The sequence below is a fragment of the Cottoperca gobio genome, chromosome 19 (genome assembly GCF_900634415.1).
Source record: "Cottoperca gobio chromosome 19, fCotGob3.1, whole genome shotgun sequence".
Classification (NCBI taxonomy): Eukaryota; Metazoa; Chordata; class Actinopteri; order Perciformes; family Bovichtidae; genus Cottoperca; species Cottoperca gobio.
In genome coordinates this window covers 16,369,702-16,388,461 of record NC_041373.1, presented here as the reverse complement: position 1 = coordinate 16,388,461, position 18,760 = coordinate 16,369,702, and the positions used below count along the sequence as shown (strand labels likewise).

At 43.3% G+C, this 18,760-nt stretch overlaps 1 protein-coding gene across 2 annotated transcripts in view; it reads right to left on the bottom strand.

Moving 5' to 3' along the window:
* Nucleotides 1-18,760, bottom strand: part of mpp2b (MAGUK p55 scaffold protein 2b) — a 36,634-nt gene that overhangs the window by 5,513 nt on the left and 12,361 nt on the right. For both annotated transcript variants that reach the window (XM_029456963.1, XM_029456962.1), the window contains 6 exons: nt 10,188-10,288; nt 5,133-5,285; nt 4,731-4,886; nt 4,102-4,329; nt 1,058-1,189; nt 846-948 (listed from right to left, as the gene is read on the bottom strand). In XM_029456963.1, coding sequence (XP_029312823.1) covers nt 846-948; nt 1,058-1,189; nt 4,102-4,329; nt 4,731-4,886; nt 5,133-5,285; nt 10,188-10,288 — 873 coding nt within the window. The remainder of the gene's footprint in view (nt 1-845; nt 949-1,057; nt 1,190-4,101; nt 4,330-4,730; nt 4,887-5,132; nt 5,286-10,187; nt 10,289-18,760) is intronic.

Sequence of the window (18,760 nt, the reverse complement as noted above, 5' to 3'; positions counted from 1 at the left end):
CAGCTTTCGTCTCCCACCAATTACAGCAAAGTCAAAATGATGTACGCTCGAGGTGGAATGTCTTCGAAAGCACTGCTGGGTCATAAATCCAAAGTGTTGGAAGGTTAGAGGCAGACAATCCCACTAGGTGGCACTGTGCACCAATATGAATCACACCAGTCTGCTGCTAGAGAACACCTGTGACTCGGCGATCTGCTGAGCGTCTATTCAATATGGACGATTATTTAGCCCATGGGGGAGAATGTCTTAATGAACAGAGACGTAAAAAGAAGCAAACATGAGCTCAGTTATTCATTTTCTCGTCAGAATTCAACCAAGCTCTGACAACAAATGCACCATAGTGATTAAGTATTCAACAATTTCAGACCACAAACTAACAATTGTTTTATTCAAATCGTGCTCTCAGTCGGTACAATGTGTGGAAGGCAGACAGATGTGTCCTTCCCAGGCTACAAGGACAGTACAGTCGGGCTGTCATCTTCCTCTCCTCCACAAGTGAAGGGCAAGCTGCTGGCTGTGACTCACAACCTGAGGACTCTGCACACAGCAGATACATCTTAAGGAGCAGAGAAGATTATTGAGGTTTGTATTTATGTCAGACCCTGCAGCTTATTAACAAGCACATTGGAATCAGGCCTCCCAAATCACGCTCATTACCAGCTCTCCTGTGCTCACAGACTGGAGAGGTGAGAGGCGGATGAGAGGCCGGCACCAGATGAAATGCTCGTATGATATGGAGAGGAACAGATGTCGTCTTTGTTGCCGGTGTGTTTGTGCGGCGAGGAGTCTGTGTCGAATCTGCATAATGAGAAGTGCTTCTCTGCTCTGCTGCTGAGGAGGTGTACCTGTGGTAACGAGCTCCAGATCTCTCTTCACAAACGCTTTCCTTTTCTCCTCCAGCAGCTGGCTTGGAATAAGACCTGCGCTGCCTCCTTCTATGTGACAGGCCTGCGAGAGACACAGAAAGAACGCGGGAACAAGATAACAAGAATGAATCCCTCCGCTCTGAGCTCTGAGCAATTGATGAACAACGTTCAATATCTTGTTCTGTACTGACCTGCCACCAATTGAGGTCCTCCTGGTTGAAAATCTGCAGAACGTCTCCACTGATGAAGCTGAGCCCTGCTTCCTTACAGGGAATCAGGTTGTCATGGGACGGGTCGTAGTCAAAGTGACACTTCACAAAGGCCTACATGGATAAAGATGTTGAGGGAAGGTGTCATTAAATGTGTCATAATAGATGTCAAAACAGACTGAAAGAAACACACACTTAGGCTGTGGATGTATATTTATGCAGCCTCTGGTGTGGTGTATGAGCGGCACAATGTCTGTCGACGGATTCGGGGCGTAAAGTGTCCAAAGAAAACAGCCGTGTGCAGTTGAAGCTAAAGACTCCATCTCTCAGCTCACTTTCTCGACACCTCAAAGCTTCAGCTCATAAACCAAACCCTGCATCCCAACCCCCACTGACAGGACCATGAGTGTGAGAGACAGACAGGCAGGCAGACAGACAGACAAACAGACAGACAGACAGAAATAAAGAGAGAGAGAGAGCCAAAATCTGTAGCCATGGCAACCATCCCATCCCCCCCTTGCTCTTGACGCCTTTCCTCGTACTGAACTGATGCACGAACATAGGAAAAGGCTGCCAGCCTTTACAGTAATGTGTGTGTGTGTGTGTGCGTGTGTGTGTGTGTGTAAGGACACAATGGACACACACAGACACACACACACACACACTCACAACTGGCCAAAGGGAGCTGTCAGTTGAGTTTAGTCACCATGCGATGGCAAAGCTCGAAGCGTGAAACCCCAGACAGCTGGATTACATTCAGAGAGCACTTTTGAGAACAACCCTAATCATCTCAACTCTTCTCTCGCCCGGTACAACATTCACCAACACAGAACTTTACTGAGAGCGCCATCCCGTCTCTGATATCTGACTGACAGCGGCTATTAACTGTTGGAGAAGGCACTTTGAACACAGAAGAAAAGCAAAACAAAGGTCTTGAGAAGACACTCTGTAGAAATGTCTTCTTACTGAAAGGTCTGCACATTTTGAATCTGAAGTCTTTTCAGTGAGTGACCCTCAGAATCAGGAGAGTCTTTCTTTTTAACATGAAAGCAATTTTAGAGCATTTCTGCCAGATTGGCTGCTGCCCTCAGTTTACACAGGTCTGACAGAACAGAGGGGGGACGGACGGACGGACGGACTGCTAGACATGGGATTTATTTTTGTTTTGTTTTATTACTGTTTAGCTGCTGTCAAATGTAAACCTGCTAATTAGCTTGCATGTTTTCATTTCCTTTCAAAGATTACACAGTGAAAATAATCCACAGCCATATATATATATGTATATATATTTATATATATATATATATATATATATATATTTATATATATATATATATATATAATATATATATATATATTATGTATATATATTTATATATATATAATATATATACATATGTATATATGTATATATAAATATATATATTTATGTATATATATTTATATTTATATAAATATATATATAAATATATATACATAAATATATATATATATTTATATATATATGTATATATATTTATATTTATATATATAAATATTTATTTATTTATTTATTTATAAATAAATAAATAAAAAGTATATATATGTATATATCAATTAAATGATTAAATAAAACTAATTAGTTGGTGCAAGAGGAAAAGTCAGAGGATCACCAAAGTCAGTTACGTACATCATCTGGGCACTATGGACGTCTGCACAAACGTTCATGGTAATCGCTTGAGATATTTCAGTTTGGACAAAGTCGTGGACTAACCGACTGATCGACTGATCGACTGATCGACTGATCGACTGACCGACTGATCGACTGATCGACTGACCGATCTCATCAAAAATGTATGGATTCTTTCACCCAACACCAATAATATGCTTCTAACACACGTATGCCTGTGCGGTTAATATTCCTCACACCATCATTTTCTTGTAAATGATGTTCTAGTGTATTTTGGTCTCGTGTAAGGAATTCATTTGGCACGGCTTCTTCCAGCTCTTGTGTTCCTCTTCTCTGCTGCTGAGAGGGATCAGTCACAGAGCCTCGTGCCCAACACGTCTCAAACTGCATGTACGGATGAGCTCCATCCTCCGATGTGCTCCATCCTCTGATCCCATTGGCTTCTCCAGGACACACAAGCCTTCTCTTTCCCTCCTTCTAAACTGGGTCACAGCTAAAGCGAGCGAGCATAACCCGAGGAGAGCCACGACTACATCAGCTGTTATAAAACACTGTCTTGAGGATATTTGAGATCCAACTAAACTAAAATAATCTTTCTGATGACAACTTCACGACCATGGGAGGAAAGGACAAAATGACAAGGACTCCAGTGTCACGAGCTGTCTGAGGGACGCCTCTTTTTCTTTCCTGCTTTGAAGACTTCAATGTCTGTATCCATTATATATGAGCAGAAAATTGCTTCTGCATTTGGATAATTGACAAAACTGTGAAGCAGGTATTACAGCGAAAGACCCAATGTCATCCACAAAGATTAGATATACGATTCTTGGCAGAGCACACAAGGTTACAGGCAGCAGGGCGAGCGCCAGGGAGGACGGTGAGGGACACTTGACTGATGAAAGTGACAGTATCCTTTCAGAACTTTATGTTTAATATCTATTTCAGGATCAAAGGACGGGCGTTCTACTTTGGAAGAGTGTGAGAGTCAATGAGGAAGATCACGACGACACAAACACGAGAGTCGTGGTAACTCTCCTAAACAAGTACAAGAAGGGAAAGTGTGTATCATGGGCCAAGGAAGAACTCATTAGATGTTGGTGCGGATCTGAATCATAGGGGCGGATACACTCATTATTTTTCACTTTCGGTAACATTGCGAGATGGGGCATTCAAGTGGCGTCGGAATAATGGGAACAATTAGTTCCTGATTGGCAAAATTCATAAAAAAAACAACTCCAAAGAAACAGCTATCGACGCTCTTTTTGGCGTCCATGTTGTTTCCACATCACAACTTAAAGCTCATGAACATAAAGAACGTCTTTCCAACTCTTTGGGAGTCACTCTAGTTTTAACGGACCTGTCTTGGCGTGTGTGGCTCCTGGTAGCTGGGCAGGATCTTCAGCACCACGCTGCCGCTCGCCTCCTTCAGCATCTCCTGGAGCACTTTGGGGTCGTTTCCCACCTCCTTGCCGTTCACCTCCTTGATGATGTCACCCACGTGGAGCAGACCTTGCTGGTCGATCATGCCGCCGTGGAGGATCCTGGCAATCACCAGCTCGCCGCTCTCCACCCGAAACGTGACTCCCTACAAACACACATAAAGAAAATATAATAACTATTTGCTAGGCGGGTTAACTCGGCTCGAACGACACAATCTTCTGCTTTGATACAATTTGGATTTTGTGGCACCAATAACTTCCTACATGGTAACGTGACGTCTGAAATGAAACTCCAGAAACCACAGAGTGACTCCAGACAGTTGGCAGAGTTTGTGGTTAGAAAGGGAGACAATAGAGCACTTGGCAAAGATGCTGCAGATAAACCCTTTTTGTGCTACAAGGCTGACTTGTTTCTCTTTTTAACAACGCTCTGAAAAGATCTCATTCCACTGAGAGCATGTGCTGCTCCAAACAACACAAATCATACGTTGTATCTGTTCGCATTTTACAGGAAGGCTCCATTCTGCCTCACTAGTTGCAAACTTACCAGGTGCTCGCCAGACACCTTACGGATGCCCACCATCCTGACTGCGTCTGGGGGGACGGGCTGGTTGTTGAGGGCCGCGTCCATGAAGGAACAGGGGCTGGGGGGAGGAGTCTCGTAGTTTTTGGACGCCACAGAATCATGCGTCTCCAGGAGGGACTGTGTGCAGAAAAGCAGGCGACACAAAACAAAATGCTTCTTCCACTTGATGATGATAGAATCATGCCATATTCCACAAATCAGGTGTTCTTGCTGTACTGCGCTATCGTCGGACTGAAACACACACTGTAGCGTCCAAATCAATCAAATCAATTGTAGCACAACATGCATCATTAAGCAGGAGCACTGGTAATCAAAGGTTGAGCCTGAGTGCCTGTTAATTAAGATTGCTGAGAGATGCAAGACCTGGAAGTGAGGTTCGTTCAGGATGCGGACCAGCTCGTCGGCTGCCTGGCTGCTGATCGTGAGCGGGTTGAGGTCCTTGAGGATGTCCTGGACCAGCTCCACGTTGTTCTCCCGCACAGCCTCGAGCTTGGGTTCCTCAAACTGCTCATGGGCCTGGGATTTAATAAATATAAAACAGACGTTATTTAGGATTATTCAGGGCTGACTTAATGCACCTTGCTGAGTTATAACGAAATGTTTTCTGGCTGTTTGTTTTGAATCAGCAACACAGAGAAGGGCACGATAACAAACGACAAGAACAGCAAACCTGAAAGCGACCCCTGCTGAGAGCAACATGCAGCCCAAACTCATAAATCCTCAATGAAAGACAGAAAAACCAAGAAAGCTAAAGTACAAACTCGAGTCAAATCCTGCGCCCTATTGGTTTTCTTCGGTGTGTTGCTGTGAAACATCAATATTTCAGGAACATTCATTTTTCACTTTCTCCTTCTCTGCTGCCGTGGACACAGGGGTCTGTGGTTATTGGATATGGCTTGCAGGTCTCTGGTGCAGGGTGGCATATAAAAAATGAACGACTTATCCTTCCCCCATCTGGCGCAGTTTGTTTCATGGGCCTGAGTTTCTGTGTCATCCCTTCAAATTCTTCAGAACCCAATTACATAAAGTGTTTTTCTATCATGCACAGTAGCACTACTTGCAACGATCTTGTATTTGAACGCTCGCATTTGTCGGGCAATCCCACGGAGGCTTCGTCTGGCGGGGTCGACGAGTGCTCTGGCATCTACGCTGTTTGTTTGTAGAGGAAGAATACCTGCTGAGAGACAGGATGTGGTTCACAGATGCACACAAACAGATGCCTGCATATCCTCGTCATCACACAAGGACACAAATAACACATACCGATCCCGCGCGCGGACTGAAACACAGAGATTCAGTGATGCGGCAGAAGGACTTTTGCTCATTTGGTGTTTTGGCAGAATTCTTTGTAACCTGACGGAGCGAGCTGTCAGAGTCTGGCCCTTACACAGCACGCCAGCATGGACGCTATGCTATGTGGTCTGTTTTGACACCACTTTAAATGACTTGGTAATATTTCAAGAGATAAAATTACTATTTGTCAAAAAAAGATGAGCATGTTTTCATACCGTCCTATTATATTGTGCATCTTATCCTTATACTATCATTGATGCCAATTATTTAAAAATGACTCCAAGTACTGAAATGTGTGCCTTTCAAAATTCCCATTTCATTGTAATTACCAGACGCTACTAATCTTCCTCCTCCTCTCCACACAGACATTTGAGCTATGAAAGGCTAATGAGCACTGCTGTCCTCAGAGCAAAGAGAAAATCTCAAAGCAGTGTTCGAATTGTAGTCTGCAGGAGATATTGTTAATGGATTCCTGGTTTAATTAGCCTTCTCCTCTCCGACGTGAAAATGTAACATAACTCACCACTATGGCTCAGGAGCTGTGATGTGTTGTTCCCATTGGTCATCAATAGTGGCTGATAAAGGCAAAAGATTTCTCATCTTAGATATGAAAACTTCATTCATTAGAAACTAGAAAGTCACTCGTAAAGCGCCAATGGTTCAAGTGCAGCTCGGGTGGTTCCAATTCCCGAGTTGGGAAGTCGTTCTTCTTCTGACTTCTGTGTGTTCATCGTCGTTGAACGAAGAGCAAAGAAAACAGATCGGGTGATCCATGCAAATGTGTAGTAAAACTGTCCGACTTCAGAGGGCTTTCATGTGAAGTTTCCCGGTCGGTAACTAAATTCTCAGGTTATTCCCACACCACATGAATGCAGCACAAATGCCGCAATGCCTGCTGACAAACAAAGCGTTAAACCAGCTTAATTCAACACACTGAAGGGGATTTGCCCCTACATACTTAACCAGTAGCTTATGATGACTAATGTTAGCAGAGCTTAAATAGATATTGCAGGTCACTGTATAACTCTTCTGTACTTACTGTTATACTACGTTTTAGCCTGAGCCTTTATCCTGTAAATGACTTCTGGCCACAGTCAATGTTATACAAAGGAATGCTGTAATGCTTTTATAAATAATGTAAAAGGTAATAAGACATATTCTTACATTGCTTTTGACTGAGACATATCATTCAGTTATATTGTCCCTGGTGAGCGCTGAGTGCTGCATTAGATAAGGTGCGAAGAAAAGCTTTCATTCATCATTTCTGTTCTTGCACTTTCAGCTAAATATCAATAGCTGGCAGGAAATAAGGTGACCGCTCGCCACTAGGGCTGGAACGGCACAGAAACCGCGGTTCAGCGATATTAAACTGAGTACATTTGCTTTTTCACGCTATTGAAACAAAACTGACATAACAAAGTGTGTGTGTTTTAAAAAGGTAGATGGTTTAGTAGTTAATGTGACATACCATAGTGCTGCTAACATGTAAGCTAACACTAGTTATATAACTATAGTCACATGCCAGTTCTGGTTCATTCCTTTAAGGGTCATTGTAGCCGAATGTTTTGCACAAGCGGTTTTGTATAAAAGCAGAAGTCATTGTTTTGGAGCCCACATGGCCCTGCTTTACAAAGACCTTGGAGTGTCATTTGCATTCTGAACAGGGGGAATGTGATTGCTTGGAAGTACAGAACCAAATGCCTGAAAGAAGCAGCTCATTTAGCCGTCCCAAACGCCTCAATAGGCCTGATTGCTCAGTTAGATACGGAGCCAAGAATTGAGTCAGAGCCACAGTCATAACTTATAATAATCGAGCACTGTGGAAAATCTTTTGCATGATGATAGCTCCTGTTGTCAATATCTGCTCATTGTGGGCCTAATCATCCTCCACATTCATTATAGAACTGCAGGCTGTGCTGATTGCATCATTCTGTAGTGTAGCGTGGTGCAATCAGCACAATTCACCCGAGTCCCCGTGTGCACACACGCCTTCTCCATCCCTGCGTTAGCGTGTTCTCTCTCTGCACATCAAGTCGTAGCTTGCTCAAGGTTTATAGATCCACAATGGGGTCATTTTGGAAATCCGTAAGCAAGGCGTCTACTCAAAGCTTGCATCAGCAGATTAATCTTTTATGGGAACGCTCATCAATACACCAGTACCACCAAGAACCCTCTCAGACATACAGTGTAAGCACCAGTGTCGTGCTCGTGGACGCCGGCACACACACACACACACACACACACACACACACACACACACACACACACACACACACAGTGAAAAGAAAGCAAAAACACAGAGACAGAGAGAGAAATGGGGATCGAAGGGAGCAGAAGAGGCTCTGCTTTTGATGCAGTGCTCCATGCTGCTCCCTGCAGACAGTCCGTCTCCAGATTTCCTGAACAGAACTGCCTCTGAACTACTGAATGAGACTGTATATAGTTTTACCTCTGGCTCTGTCTCAGTCCGAGCCCTGCAGCTCAATTCATCGCCCTGGACAGAAACACCTCATAGCCATAAACAGCTTCCGCCACAACACGACTCAGCTTACGCTGGCTGTGCGAAGTTAGAGAGATAGATGTGGTAATCCATACTAATGACTGCAGACAGCATAAAGGAAAAGGCAGAGAAGGAATTTCAGCACGCGACGTGAACAGCATCTTTTCCCCCTTTTGAAAAAAGTCCACACTTTTAAAATTGTTCTCTTAGAAAGACTCTCCGAAGCCAGAGAAAGTCTGAAAAGAGTGTTCAGCTGTTCTACTCTTCAGAAAGCTGTAACAGCCACTTCTCTCTCTGTCCTCCGTGTGAATATGGAGAAGTAGGATTTGCATGAAGCCAGGAGAAGTAAGGTCATTCATTTAAATACCTGCTTCTCTGCAGGTGTAGTCGAGAGACACTCACTGCTCATGACGCTGCTAAAACTGAAACACTGGAACGATGGAAGGTGGATTTCACTACTCAAAAAGAAAGCAAACTATTTACTCCGCTTTGGATCAAATCACTTTTGAGCCGTTCAGCAGTCGAGCAGAGAATTTGAAGGCTTTCAGGTCGAAGTCCAGAAGTTGTGGCAAGACCTGAAACAAACAGCTGATTGTGCTGACCTGCACTAAATCAGCTCTATAAGAGAAGAATGGATTTCATATGTACGTACAAACTGCAAACGTTTCTTATATAGCACCAGTGCATGCAGCGCAGAACTGCCAGAATCAAAGAGAGACGGGTGGTGAATACTGTTTGAAAGGTCTGAATATATTATTTCATCATATTTACATTGACTGTTTACCTGTCTACCGTGTGTTTACTTTTGGATAGGGGGGGTTGAGACCAGTCACAAACTCTCAGCCGTGTCTGCGTGCTCGGGGAATAACCAATGTACCTTCTCTGTTTGTACATTACACCAGAAATCTTTTGGTTAATGTGCAAGTGAGTCCTTTTTAATTCAGAATTATTATAAACCAAATAGATTCTGTGGGGGGGGGGGGGGGTGGGTAAATGAATAACTGTAAATCCTAATGGCTGCCATCTATTCCTGGATTCTCCATTGATGACGGGGCTGCTGCTCCACCTGCTCTTGTCATCCTGTCAAACATGTCAACTGTGCAGCTCACTGACTGCTATTTCAATCTTTTGCTGCGATAGGCAATAGAAATGTTGCATTGCCTTGTTAAAATGACTGACAGCTGCACAACAGTGGAAATGTTAACAGTCCCTAAAAAGAGAAACGTCTCCTCTGTGATGTTCTGTCAAATATTGTTATATGCCAAAAATACATTTCCAAGTATCACAATATAAACCTTTTCCAATTATTACAGAAACCCAAGCTCATAATGCATTCAAAGCACCAAGAAAACATTATTATTGGTTGTTAATTACGTGTCAGCGTTAATGCAGGAAATGGCACATGCAAAGGATGTGAAAATCAGATTCTAATGTTAAGGCCAAATGCAAACCTGCATTGCCATTTTACAAAATACATTTAAAATGTGCATTTGCGTGCATAAAATATATTTAATTGTGCAGCTGATAAACGTAATATAACTAGCCTGTGTTGTTGGGATGTACCTGGACACAGTCCAAAGAAAACACACATTTCACTCATATTTACAGAATGAAGTCGTTCTCACCACCGGGCTCTCCATGATGCCTTTGAGGAAGATGAGGTCCAGGTCGTTGGCAGTCGTGGAGCTGGTGCTGTCACTCAGCGTGTCCAGAGCCTGATGCATGGCTACAAACACACACAGAGAAAAAACAGAAGAGTTTATTTCCCTCCACTCCGTGTTCTCCAGTTACCCATGGGAAGAAGACTGAATAGATCATCTCAATGAAAGAGAGCGAGTGACGGAGAGAGAGGGAGAACATTTACAGTAGTATACACTACGTGACTGAACCAGGAGTAAGCTAGGCAAAGTGAGCGGGAGGGAGGAGGGGGAGGAGATGGAGCCTCACATCCTTTCCCAAGTAATTCTCCCTCAGTCAGTCGACCTCCCTCTCATGTCAGGAGTGACAGTATCTTTCTCCCACAACTCCCAACTTCTTCCCTCCTACGCACATGTTCAAACACACACACACACACACACACACACACACACACACACACACACACACACACACCTGTTGAGATCATTGCCTATGATTGTTTTAGACGCTGTATAAGACTAGATTTTAATACGGCATAAGTCAATGGTGCATTTATTAAATAATTTGTTCTGGTTCATGTAGCATCTTTGATGATAAGCCCATGCAGGAAATACATGCACACACACACACACACGCAGCCTTATCTCAAAGACGTTAAATTAAACCTTAAACCACAAACATCAATCAATAAGACTTGCGATCAATCAGCAGATGCAAAGTGACGTCAACAAGTCGCTGAAGGTCGGGAAAGGTTTAGTCTAGCTTCAAAGCATCTCCACTGACTGGGAATATGACGCATTAAGGTACCAAACACAATGACATCACCTACCAGGAGGCATTAATCACATCAGACATGTCAGATGAGTGGCCATTTTTATTCACGGGGAACATTTGTCTGCTGTAATTTACTGAGCAGACGTTGATGTCGTTGTTTCCACAGCTAAATATACAACAAAGAAGGGCAGGCTGGTGATCCACCACAGATCCTGCACGACCCACTTCATCGGGCATGAAGAGGTGAATGCTTTTTATGGATTCATTCTAACCACGTTTTTAAAATGTTGCACCTTTGCAAAGGAAAATGGCAGGATGAAGTCTACTTAGGATACCCAGCATGCATAATAAAATAAAACATAGTATGACAGCTCATGCAAAATAATAAATCCCTTTGGTTGTTTCCTATTGGTGGTATAAAGTGAATTATTCTGTGTACTAATGGTCAAAATATTACAACCTGTGTATTCTAAGTGTTATCTTATATTAAGTATGTATGACTCGCCTTATGGTAGAACTCTGCAGACATGAAATGGGGACTTGCATACAGCACGACTCACACGTTATACAACATTTACAGACTCGGTGGTACAACATCTGCTCTAACATGAAATGCATGTCTGTGTTCTTCCCAAGGAGTTGAGTTATAGGAGCGAGATAGCATATTTAGAAAACGAGCCCCATGTGCACGAATACAGGAAGAATGGTCGATAGTGGGGTCCAGGTACATTGATACAGATAGCCATGCACTTAAAGTGACCAAAGGCCAATAAATAAGAAGTCTGTGAGAGACTGCACAGCAGTGCTTTGAGCCAAATGTTACCAGCATGGCTCACAATGACAACGTTTAGGGTATAATGTTTACCACCTTAGTTTAGCCTGTCATTTGCTAATTGGTCAAAGTATTGGGGAAATTACAATTTTGACCAATGAATGATGATTGTGCAACAGGAAACGTTAAGATCTGATCACAGTGATTACAATCCATCTGGAGCATGAGCGCCTGAACCAAACGATCCATCCAACAGGTGTCAAGACGCATCACTAAAAACCACAAAGGTCAACCGTAGAGGAAAAGTTAGGCCGACATCAGTAGGTTTCATCCTCTGGGGACCATGACTGTCTGAACCATACAGTCTATGGTCTGCACAACATTTCAAGGCAATCCATCCAACAGCTATAGAGACATTTAAGTCTCAACTCTGCCCTCCGTCGAGCCATGACAGTAAAGTTGTCCATGATTGTGAATAAGTCTCTTTAACCCAAAGCACCATGATTTTATACACGTGCATTCTGAAGCTGCTCTATTGATAATGCACAACACAATGTGAACTCAAACACCATCAACTGCATCAGAACATGTTCTCCAATCCTCATAGAATTATCCCTTTTATCACGTTGATATTGTGCAGAGAGGAGGGAAGAGAAACAACAACATGGAGTTTCAGTAGCAGTCGTGGTTAACACACGACACAAGGTGTGTGTTTGTGTGCAGCTCAGGTCTGTCAGGAAGCTGGCACATGATGCATATTTGTATTGCTCAGCTGAGCAGTGGGAGCTTTGTGTTTTGTCAAGATGCTTAAAGAGAAATGATGAGGTAATAGATATTTTGAGAATGAGCAGGAAGCTATTTCTGGTCTTCTTGGAAGTATTTTTACTGTATATCCATGAACAAAGAGTCATAAAGACAAGTATCCCTAAAAGGCCAGAGGAGGACAACCTTGACGATTACACAGACCATCCGCCCTCTCTCGGAATAATTTGATAAGTAAATTAAATAAATAATTACACAAGTCTTCTGCAGTGAAGTCTTGTTTTTCTTCTATTTTTCCCTCGAACATCGGCTCTGCTCCAGCAGGAGAGTTGCCAGATTTGCGCCTGGCAAAGAATATCAAACCAGCAGGCTCGGCTTACAGGCCCTGCACAATTCTCTTTAATCACCGCAACTGTACGCCGGCATTGTTACCATGTCGGCACTTTTCCCCTATGTTGGCTCGTCTCCGTTTCGCCTGGACGTATGTGGAGTACTTCCATAACGCTCTCACATGTCACTTAACATGTTCCCCTTTTCGTGTTCAGTCTCGTCCCCAATCAGACACAAACAGTCCTGATAAAACGGACCGATTCTCTACATGAGGAATGTTCCTGACTTTGTGTTTACATATTCTGCGATATTGTCATTGCTTAAGTCCCAAAGGACTCACGCGAAGGTGTCAAAGGGAGAGGAGAATAATAGCTTCCCCCCCCCCCCCCCCAGTGCTGAGTATGCATGGGGTCATTCCATTATTCATAGAGATCATTAAAAATCCAACTTGTCCTCCTTCTTGGGTCTTGCTGCATTTCTTCTCTCGACATATACATCTACAGATACATATACAGACACATATACAGATACAGACACAGATACAGACACATATACAGATACAGACACATATACAGATACAGACACATATACATCTACAGATACATATACAGACACATATACAGATACAGACACAGATACAGACACATATACAGACACATATACAGATACAGACACATATACAGATACAGATACAGACACATATACAGATACAGACACAGATACAGACACATATACAGATACAGACATATATACAGATACAGACACATATACAGATACAGACACATATACAGATACAGACACATATACAGATACAGACACAGATACAGACACATATACAGATACAGACATATATACAGATACAGACACAGATACAGACACATATACAGATACAGACACATATACAGATACAGATACAGACACATATACAGACAGATACATATACAGACACAGACAGATACATATACAGACACATATACAGACACATATACAGACACAGACAGATACAGATACATATACACAGATACAGACACATATACAGACAGATACATATACAGACACAGACAGATACATATACACACACAGACACATATACAGATACAGACACAGATACAGATAGACACATATACAGATACAGACACAGATACAGACACAGATACATATACATATACATATACATATACATATACAGATACATATAGACACAGATACATATACTTCTATTATTTTTACCGGCAAGCATCAAAGACAACAGCGGATCGGTCGTGCAGGTCAAAAGTTCCGACAGCAACAGGTCTGAATATCAGACGAAGATACAATATTTACTTCCCTTTTGTTCTCACGGCAACTTTCTTTAGAAAATAACTTTCTCTTTAGCATTCAGGTGAAGTGTTTCATCTATCTGCTGTCAGAGACATCCTCCCTTGCATAAAATGCATATACAATTACAGAGCCAGGACTAAACAGCATTGATCTTTCTTCTGCTCACGTCTCAAATGAGCATCAAAATTGCATGTAGACATTTGCGTAATAATATACTGAAGGGTTTTTTTTCTTCATCCTCTGAGCCTTTACAGGTGAGAGCTCAGGTTAAAGTCATTTTTCGCTCCAGTGAATCTAAATTCCTGATAGCACCCTCTGTAACGTGATACCAATAGAGAACTCCATTTAGCAGGTAAAGGCTTAAGAGCACAATAAGAGACCCGGGTGTGCCGGCAGACTGAACCGGCTACATGTACGTCATGTGCTCCTCCAGGGAAAAGGTTGTCAAATGTAAAGTTCTTCTCATGCTTGAGAAGGTCTTGTCTTTACAGTATATCACTATTATGCGTTTACCGCATTTAAGTTGGAAACTCCTGAAAGAGGAGTCCCAGTAGAGAGCAGATAAATAACTGACTCAAATCTAAAGGTCCCAAGAGATGGAGTGTTTACAAAAGTTAACCAAGAAGGAGAATTGACATTTAAGGGGGCACACACACAGTGGTAATGATTCATTTAATACAACTTTAGAGGAAACCTAGCTAAATGTTACTTTGTCCATTACAAAGTTACAATGATAACACTCTGTGGTGGCCTCCATCACCTCTCAACGAAGGTTACCAGAATAAGAGCTTCTGTGCCATGGTGACATGCAATTACAAGGTACCCTGAATAAAAGGTGCTTTTGTCTCTTAAGTCTCATCCGAGTGAGACTTCACCTCCACAGAGACTTACAATTAAACTCAATGTCATGGAGGCCGCCAAACAATCTGGGCTGTTATTGTTTGTGGTTAGAGCACAGCGGGGGAACATGAACCTCTTAGCCAGCACTTAGTGAAGGTTGTTCTGTTGCTATGGAGCGGAGGTTAGAGAAACACAGAGAGGATGGAGAGGGGAGCCGAGGGAGGGAGGAACACGAAGGAAGAGGTGTGGGAGATGCGGTTGTGTTGCCGTTCCTCTTGGGGACGTAAACACAAGAGGAGTGCAGCGTGCAGCTGACTCTTACCGCTGCCAGCTTCTGGCAATCAGTCTGGTCTATGGAAAATCATTGAGATAAACAAACTCTCTTAAAACAGCAAATACAGTAAATGCTCTACCCAGACAAATGAAGGAAGAGCAATTATAAATAAAGGTAATGGGCAGACGGTAAATAAACTAGCACAGTAGGTGTTTGTGTTTGGTTTCCACCAACTCCTGTCAATAAAACATCCATGGCACCTTTACGTTTTGATAGTTTGTTTATTGGATTAAATCCAAAGTGGCAGAAACGAGAGAACGTCTCGCACAACTGCCCTCATCATTGTGAGGAGAGCGTGCGGCGGCTCCGGGAGACGGGTGGAGCATATCTCAAAATTCAGCCAGAGCAAATTCAGCACAGGGCGTCTAATCCCAGGGGACCGCCCCAAATCCCCGCCGGATTAGCAAACGTTCTGATGCTGCTGTTATGGTTAGACCTAGAGCTCCACCAGGAGGTCCAGGCTCTGAATGCGAGCCGCCACTATGTGAAGTTGCGTCTCCTGGAGCTACATCGCCGGTCCACCGTCAGCAGGGAGGACAAAACATCGTCGTCTCTGCCAGCCACGGAACCTAGCGCCTAGAGTTTCAGCAGTGTGTTAGAGGTGAAACTCTTCCCCCTATTTCCTTGAAGCAGGTGGCTCGTTATTAAACATTGCACCTTTAATATTAATGCTCTGCGTAAAACACTTAAGATTAGGTTGCTTTGTCATTTGCAATATATAATAAGCGTTTTGCTTTCTACAAGAAAAGGCCTCACAGCTAAACTGTGTTAATGGAAAGTCACCTTTTCCCTGCAGCAGATGATGGATTCTTAGCTCAACTACTCATCACCACCATCTTGATTTATACTACTGCTGGTTATTTTAGAGCTTCTGGATTAGAAGGCTTCTCAACGCACCATAAGGAACAATACATTCAGTAGCTACATGCATCAACAAAACATGTCCGTCTGGAAAGATTTATTTAAATTCTTTGTATACCCAGAATTACACGGAGAAGAACATTGACAGTCAGTCGCAGCAAAGACCTGGTGGTGATTAATCAGGGTAGTTTCAAGAGGTAAGGTCAATGTTAAGCTCTCCAGTGTGCAGAGTGACTCCGCAGTAATAACATCTGCTTTGTCCTGTGAAAACAACAGATTTCTGAACAGTCTTCTCCTCAAAAACTCATTGATATTCCCAGCGTTCATCTTGGGAGTCACAGCAGTCTTATTTCTATGTCACTCCATTAAAATGACAGAAAGGCACATGTTGCGGATGACACTGAAACTATTGTAAATCACCAAAAGTCACCCCTATGTAATAAAATACCCACGGGCTTCGACAGACTTCATTAAATACTTTAAGGTTGCTATTAGATTTGTTTCTGCTCCCTGCTCTCCAGCACACTATAATTACCATCAATCCCTCAGGAAGCATGAAAGTCTTAGACAGTGGTGGAGAATTATATTGGATTGGAGTACATTTCATTGTGCGTACCAGAACCGATTAATCATTTCGGACTGAAATATGATATGATTAATTTGTCCGTATTGGAATGCGCTTGAATCTTTCCATGATGTCCTTGCCAGAGAGCAATCGGTCTGAAGTCTTTTCTGTTGAGCAAACAGCTCAAGCGTGAATGGTGAATGGACTGCATTTACAATCTGTTGCAATCGCTCAAATGTCAAATGTCAGCATTTATACGTAGTTTTACCGTCCCCACCTGCTCATCAGTGATAAGCATTCACACACACTCACACACCGTTGGCCATCGGGAGCAATTTGGGGTTCAGCTTCTTGCTCAAGGACAAGGACAAGTTGACCGTTGGGGCCGGACCACTGACCCTCTGACCGGTGCACCACCACTGTACCTCCTGAGCCACAGCCGCCCCTTCACTTCCTGCTTTACGAGCTCAACTAATTAACTCAACATCCTGAAAAGCAACGCTCAGCGTGACAGCTTCAGAGACTGTTGTGTGAAGCATGTGTGTGTGCGTGCGTGCGTGCGTGCGTGTGTGTACAGGCTTGCCTTTAATAGCTCTCAATGACAGTAGCTGTACAGTAACTTGTAGCTGATTAGACCTCTGGACAGGGTGGATCTGTGCGATCATCACATGATCACGAAATATCTGCAGAGGAAAGCTTTATTATTACTTCTGTCTGTTTTCGTTGTGTGAGCAGGATTACACAATAACTACAGGTCCAGTTAACATGTAACCTGGTGGAAGGGTGAAGCAATTCCTGCAATTACAATGTAGAGTCTGACATCACCGAGTCAGTTGCTCGTGATTACGGTCCAAATGAAACGATGTGAACACAGCATAAGAATGATTACGGTCATTTTCCTGTCCTAATAGGATTCGATAAAGCTATCTGGAAAGGAGTGCGAGTTAGAGACCACATCTAATAATTGAAACGTCCTGTCCTCGGGATGTTCAGAGCCTTCAATTCAAACTGAGAAGCAGAAATCCAGCACAGTGCCGGATCATTTGGCAACATCTTCAGGGAAAACACTGTAACTCCGACTTCCTCTCTCTCTTGGGGAGCCAATCGGCAGGACGAGGGACTTTAAAGCTGCCATTTAAACCATCCAATCGCCATGGTGATGCTTGTTCCAAGCTGGCATAGTAGGGATGCGGGCTGGATCGCCTTATTAGCTCGCTGAAGGTCAACACTGGAGACAACACTTTGTGATATTTGTTGACATTTTGCAAACGGACAGCAGCTCCCGTCACACCTCAGCCCACGGACTCAGAGGATCTTTTCAAGAGAAGTTTTTTAGGGGGGGGGGGGGGGAAGCGAACGCCAACATTTGACTGTGCATCTATTTTGCAGTTAATGAATAACAAGCGGCGATCGTCATGGTGCGATACGGACAAAATAATGTGTCACCACATTATGGAATACCAGCCGGTAAACTGTCCCATTCTCTTGAAACCCGGCGATTATCTTTGACAGCTTAATCCTATCAACACACTGCACTCAATGATCCATCATCTGTGTTTGATCACCGCTTAGTTAGTCCAGTAGGCACACACACACACACACACACACAACATTCCTCCGTGAGTGTGAGTCTGGAGTTGTGTGTGTGTGTGTGTGAGAGTGAGAGTGAAAGAGCCACAGAGTTATTTGAAGGTGGTGAGTCTGACACTTTCAGGCGGGGTGTCTCTGATCAGAACACTGTTGCATATGAATGACCCCCTTACCTACTCTCCATGAATGTACAATGCTCTGGAGGTCTCTCTCTTTGTCCTTCTCTCTCTCTCTCTCTCTCACACACACACACACACACACACATACGCATGCACTCTGAAGTGATAGACAGGATGCGAATGCTTTGACAGAAAACGTGATTCATTGCGGCCGTCACCGCCGTCTTGTCAAGCTTCATTACGGAGCAGAGGATATCGTGCAACATGGTATACTGTGTGACATGCACTAGACT